Source organism: Sarcophilus harrisii, chromosome 1 (genome assembly GCF_902635505.1).
Source record: "Sarcophilus harrisii chromosome 1, mSarHar1.11, whole genome shotgun sequence".
In the NCBI taxonomy this organism is placed as follows: Eukaryota; Metazoa; Chordata; class Mammalia; order Dasyuromorphia; family Dasyuridae; genus Sarcophilus; species Sarcophilus harrisii.
Window position 1 is genome coordinate 658,490,076 of NC_045426.1, and position 7,092 is coordinate 658,497,167.

A 7,092-nucleotide genomic window follows, 5' to 3' on the forward strand; every position below is an offset into this window, starting at 1 on the left:
TACCAAAACATGTAAAGCCCACATTCATGAAATGAGAAGAGCTGTTGTCCTCAGGAAGAACTGGCTGTCCAGCATGATTTTAATCAATAGGGGCTCTTCGTCATCATGGCTGGCGCATGCAAGCACGTGCAACAAGACATGGAATTCACTATAGAGGTATACACCTGGGTCCAGTTCAAGAAAATATTACCCAACCATCCCTTAGAAGTGACCACAGATCAGGTAATGAAATAAGCAGAGCAGAATAAAAAGAAAACAAATTAACTGGGACTGAGTCTGATGTTGTACAATAAAATATAGAGTTCCCAAAAGCCAGGGAGGATCACAAATCAATCTGCATCCAGTGTGGAGATCACCAAGAACACTATGGAGAGCAGCAATAGTGCAGTCAGTGATCATGGAAGTTTCCTGTTCTCCCTCCCTGTATACACATATTATTTAATCAGGGTGTAAGGGATCACAAGCAAGTTGGTGCTTTGGTTGTGAGGTCCTTTTAACTTGGTCACAAGGAGGCACTGCAAGGCAGGGAAGGAGATAGAAGTGTCCAGATCCAAAGTGTGATATATAGATCCATATCTGATGCTCCAGACAGCAGGAAGCAGTGTTGTTGGTCAGCAGGACCTGGAGTGGACCCTTCAGTGAGAAGTGAAGGGCATTTCCCTACTGATAGGCTTATACATAAACTCATTCTCCTGACCAGAGGTTGAGGCCAGAGGGAATCAGGCAATCAGGGCAGGATTCCTGATAACTGTTGGTAAAGAGACCTACCAGATTTAATTAGCATTTACAACGCTACAGAAAAATCTCATCTATTATTGAAGATCCATTTCGTATGGAGAGACTGGAAGCCTAGCTGCTGATCTTCACAGAGAGTATGACATGAGTATCTTATACAGTATTAAGCTATGCTTTTTATTCAACTATGTTTCAAAGCTATAAGAGGAACATTAAACCACTTAGGACCACTTTCTTTCCAACTTTGGCTGAGCATGTTTTTATGACAATCTTTTGTGTTCTATGTCAATTCTGGGTGGTATCTGTAGACCAATTGTTGTTGTATATTAAACGTCATCCATATGTCTAGGTTTTGTGGTACTTATGATGAGGTCCAACAGGCCGCAAAAGTAAAAGTAATGAAGGTGGGGAATCCTCCAGAATAAATTCACAGATTCAGGCCATTCCAGATTAAGAAACAAAGTTTTATAATAACACCATAAGGTGGGCAAAGTTCCTAATGAACTCACACTTAACATATGACAAAGTGGGTTCTTTTATTGAGAAAAGAAACAAAGTAAAATATACTATTTGTGTTAATTGTGTGCATCAGTAAATCAACTGGTGGTCCTGGTCTTGGTCATCCTGTTTATATAAGATAGCCTTGGGAGTTCAGGTCTATAGCTAAACCTCGAGATTGTATAAGGTAACAATGAGCATTAGGATCTGTCTGTTCATGATAATGTCAGTATAAGATAATGCTCCAGGGTCAGTTTGCCCCTCACTGAGGCCCACTCAAATACAGAATTATAGCAAGAAATAGTATTTTGCTGGGATCCATTCACCCCATCAGCTGGAAGACTAGCCCTGGAATCAGGAAGAGCTGATTCAAAAGTACAAAAGTTCAAAACTTGCCTCAGCCACTTACTATTTGTTTGATCCTAAGAAAGCTATTTCTATCTGCCTCAATTTCTTCATCTGAAAACTGGAAATAATTATACCACCTACTTTCCAGGGTTATTGTTTGTCAAATATTTTGCAAACTCTGAAGTGCTACATAAATGCTAGTTAGTATCACCAATGTAAAATATGTATCTATCATTGTCTAGTAAGTGGCAATCCAAATCTGGAAAAATTAAGTAAGTTTTTAAGCAACAGAGATGAAGTCTTTGTGAACATAAGGGTAGTTCCCACCTATTCAAGGTACATGTCAATAATGAGGACCCTCTTACAGGAATAACACTTATCTAACCCAAAGAAACTAATCTGTAAATTTACAAAAGCTAAGAGGTGTGGAGCTGGGGAAGTCCTTACCTGTTGGTCAGTATTGTGAGACAAGCAGGTTGGGTAATACTGCTATACTTTTCAGTACAAAGGAGGAAAAAGGAAGAATAGACCCATCTCTTTAGACCATTGTGTCATCCTCCAACTTTGGGCTTTTTGTACACGAGTGCCATTAGCCATACTGTCTAGTACAGAGAAAGGCATATGGAAACAGCCCGATAGCATACAGATTCAAGGTATGAAAGATACTCTGCATGATCCAAGATTTGCCCTCTGTCTCCATCCCAGTTTCTGGGGCCTGACCTTAAAGAAGTGCGACATCCTCAAAAGTCGATTAAAGGAGGCAGTTTGTCCTCAGGGAGGGGAAGAAACAAAAGTGGAGGTGGAGGTGGAGACAGCTATTCCACACCTTAATGTGCTCATTTCATGTAATAAGTGACAATGGGGTGACAAGGATCACATCTGAGATGTTTACAGGAAAGCAGTTCTATCCCAGTGTTATTATCATTTACAGTATCAGGGATATATGATGTCGTTGAACTCAATCTTTAAGAGAGGCAAAATATAAGTCTTGTATATTAAAATATTCTATCAGAACTTGGTCTAAAAAACACAGATGAACCTCATTTAGTTATATAGAAACAAGAATCCCTTAACTCTGATCCCAGGTAAAAGTAAGACATTCTTTCGGAGGAACTGATTTATGCAGAGGGGCCTCAGAAAATAATTATCAAATGACAGAGTGTTTGTCAAACTTAGTTACAATGTGTTTAGCATATAGTAGGTGCTATATAAATGCTTATTTCCTTCTCTCTCTCTGCTCCCACCAAAGCCTTAATTTAAGTCTACTTCTGATGCTTCCTGGCTGTGTGATTCTTAATCTCTTGGCAATTCTTTAAGTTACAGAGAAGGTGACAACCTGCATTATAGAAAGTGTTCAGCATGCCAGTGGATTCACAGGCCCTATTCCTTTCCATCTCCTAATTTCATCCTACTTAAGGGCTACAATGGCTAAACTTATTGACTGACAGGTAAGAAACCTCCCATTCCTAACAGAGGAAAAGAATCTGGGAGGCTCTGTCATTGTGTTTTCAAAAAGGTCACCTTGACATTCTTCATAATCTTCATCCACCTGGTCCTGGTTTATGGATATTTTATTTAGCACTCACTGGATTGGCAGCTACTGACATTTTCTCTTTGCATGGTAAGGTAAATGGTTTGATTTGCCAACAAACACTTTTATCAGAATTAAAGTGAGATCATGGGCAATATATAAATCAATTGACAGCCCCAAGAAATTCTACCTCACCCAAAAAGTTCCAGTGCTTACAATTAAAGCAAGATACAATCGTCTTGAAATCAACATTAATATCAACAGGTGTTAGGATTTGTTTATAACTCTTGCCTAACATATGACAAGTATTAAGGCTTACTCAATAAAATTCACATTTCCATGAGGAAAATCCCCAAATTCATTATTTAAATACAATGTAGGAAGCTAATTTACTATATTAACAAATATTCTTGGGCCTTGTGAACTTCACTATTTCACCGAGTTCTTCAACTGACATCACCTTCTCACACTATCAAACAAAATCTTTAATTAATTGACATTTTAATAAGTTGCATACAAATTTGCCAAAGCATCATATTCCCATCTGGTGGGAAGGAAGAAAGAGGATTAAAATAAGTTTAGGTAATCTGTAAAAACAAGTTAATCTCCAGGTGTATAAATTTATAAAAAAAAAAAAAAATACATGCAACTTTTTGTCAAAGGCAATCTGAAGTTTTAAGGCCAAATACAATTTTCTAATTATCACGTTCAGAGGCCCTCCAAATGTCCATTCATTTTTATTTCGCTTTTTAGACTTAAAACTCAGCAACATTTTCAGTCACTTCAATTGTCTTTTCTATACCTTATCTGTTATAAAGTGACATTTGCTCTCCCTGCTTTTAGAGAACTAAAATTTAAAGCCACTAGTTTTGGATCATGATTAGGCAATGCTTGTTTCACACTTAATTGTATTTTTACTTTTTTTCTATATCTCAAGGTTACTTGTATTATTTACCAAAACCAAATTAACTCTTGATAGAGTATACACATAAATTCATATAATCATTAGCCAGGAGCACCACATCCCCCAGACTAACATTTCTATTATATTATAGTTCTTATAAAGCAATCACAGTACTTACATCAAAGAGTTCAACACCTTGAGGCTACATATGCATCATATAATAGACATCAATCCAAAATATTAACCACACACACAGTTTTATAGTCCTTTTCAAAATTATAATGCTAGAAATTTATAAACATAGTATTAACATTAAAAAATTTTACAAATAAAACATAGTGATATTAGTTCAATATTAGTCCAGTTGAATACACCTCCAAATTATCTACCTGGAAAAAATGTTATGCGTATATCTCCCAATTTTGGCATTCTTTGCTATTTTGCATTCAAAATCAGCACAGAGTAGTGACCAGTTTTAATGTCACCATTGTCCATCAATTTGCTCTGCAAAAGTCAAGTCAGTTGTGTCATGGATAATAATCATGCTTAATTAATCTAGCATACTCAATGTCAATCTGGCTTAAGTTACTTAATTCTGAGAGTGTTCCAAGATTCCAATTTCCTTTTCCAAATCTACAACATGCAAGAATCTGTACAACTAAGCATGTAATCATTAAAACTTTTTCCAATTCTCTGGAATTGGAATTCAGGAATTCCAACAGGAATTCAACAGAAACTCAATTTTGTTCCCATGATAATGTGTGAAAGCTATTTCATACTGAAGAAACAGAAAGCCCTTCTTGCTGGACTTTCACACTACTTTGCATAGTATGTATTTATTTCTCATCTGTTAGATTAGACCACACATTGATGGTATCATCTATTGTCATATTTATCTTTGTGGAAGGATTATACAATGAAATAAATAGTAAATGCTTAATAAATCTGTTGAAATGGTCACATTCAGTGATATAAAGTGTTTTGCAAAACAGAAACGAGCAGTTACTACTATTTTAATATTAGCAAAGCTGCTGAATGTATTTCCATTGTATATATCCTTGGTAGATACGTCAGCTACGTGGGACAAGACAACCACACAAGTGTATCGGAATTCCTCCTTCTGGGACTTTCAGAGAGACCAGACCAACAACTGCTCCTTTTTGGGCTCTTTCTGAGCATGTACATCGTCACCATAGTTGGGAACCTGCTCATCATTCTAGCTATTTATTCTGACTCCCACCTCCACACACCTATGTACTTCTTCCTCTCCAACCTGTCCTTTGTGGATCTCTGTCAGGTATCTACCACAATGCCTAAGATGTTGATAAATATCCTGACACACAGCAAGACAATCCCCTATGCTGGCTGTCTCATCCAAATGTATTCTTTTCATTTGTTTGGAACCATGGACAGTTTTCTCCTTGCAGTGATGGCCTATGACCGTTTTGTGGCCATCTGTCACCCACTGCGCTATGCGACCATCATGAGCCCTCGGCTCTGTGTCCTGCTTGTAGGAGGACCCTGGGGTATTACCAACCTCCAGTCAGTGGTACACACTTCCCTGATGGCAACGTTAACCTTTTGTGCAGATAACAAAATCCCCCACTTCTTCTGTGACCTCATGCCCCTGCTGAAGCTTTCCTGTTCGGACACCCACATCAATGAGCTTATGGTATTAGTCTTTGGCATCTTCATGGGCATAAGTCCCCTGGTGTGCATTCTTCTCTCCTATATCTGCATTTTCTGTGCTGTCCTGAGGGTTCCCTCTGCTGAAGGAAAACGGAAAGCTTTCTCCACTTGTGGTTCTCACCTCACTGTGGTCTTACTCTTTTATGGGACCATTTTTGCTGTGTATCTGCAGCCCTCAGGATCCACCTCTCCAGTAAAAGACAAGGCAGCTGCTGTGATGTGTGCAGTGGTCATACCCATACTGAATCCCTTCATCTACAGCCTGAGAAATAGGGACATGAAGGGTGCTTTAAGGAAACTGATCTGCAAAACATCAACCCCCCAGTAAGGGAGCCATAGGAATGAGAGTGAAAGGGGAAGAGGGAATGAGACAAGCACCTGGGGAACCCAAGGCAGGAAGCTTTCTGTTTTTAACATTGGTTGCTTTTGTTGCTACAACCCAAGGTCTTGTTATTATTCCATTTAGCTATGCCTTAAGAATCACAAGAGTGACACTGACAAGTTGGAGAGCATCTAAGAAACAATAATGCAACTTCAAAGGTCTTCTGTCCTACTTATCTGTAAGTACACAAAACATCTGTAATGTCATTAGCCTGGGGCAGCTCAAGACTGGGAAGTGAAAACAAGTGATTTGTAAAGATTAAGTGATTTGTACATCAATATATAATTAATAAGTGTCAGAGAGAGGATTTTCATTCAGATCTTCCTAACTCCAAGCATTTTACTCAATCCACTGCGTAATATTGCCTTATACTTTAACAACAAAAACTAGCTGAGTCACAAAGTTGCAGAGTTATTGTTGATCTGTATTGGTAGAGAGAATTTCTTCACTGGGAGTTCCATATGTCAATGACTGGCAGCTCTAGGTTGATTTTTTTTTTTAATCTTCAACAAAAATCCCTTTGTGATGTCTTAGACATCTACTTGAAAGAATTCCAATAATGGAGAGCTCCTGGTCTCCTGAAGCCACTCATTCTACTTTTGGACTGCTCTAATTATTAGGAAGTTGTTTCTTACAATAAGGAAAGAGTCTATCTCTTTACAATTTCCTCCCATTGTTTCCAGCTCTGCCCCTCTAGGGGTAAGAAGAACAAGTCTAAACTCTCTTCAAATACTTGGAGACAACTATCATATCCATCTGTGTCCCCCACCCCACCCTCAAGTTTTTTGGAAGCTAACATCCCTTTGTGTGTTTACAAACAATCCTTTTTTGATCCAGTCTTCAGTTCTTTAACCACTCTGGTTGCTCTCCTTGGGATGTATCCAATTGCCAGTGACCTTCAGAAAATGAATCAATAGACACAATGGGATGTATCTATTTAGTGCAGAGTACAGTGGACTAATCGGTTTCCAATTCTAGATACCACTCCCCTATTAATACCTAAGG

The 7,092-nt window shown here is 38.3% G+C and overlaps 1 protein-coding gene across 1 annotated transcript; it reads left to right on the top strand.

Annotated features, from left to right (window-relative positions):
• The first annotated feature begins 5,091 nt into the window (after window positions 1–5,091).
• On the top strand, window positions 5,092–6,033 carry LOC100925670 (olfactory receptor 1I1). Its single transcript, XM_012542351.3, has one exon. The coding sequence runs from the start codon at window positions 5,194–5,196 to the stop codon at window positions 6,031–6,033; it is 840 nt and encodes a 279-aa protein (XP_012397805.1). The 5' UTR covers window positions 5,092–5,193.
• The last annotated feature ends 1,059 nt before the right edge of the window (window positions 6,034–7,092 follow it).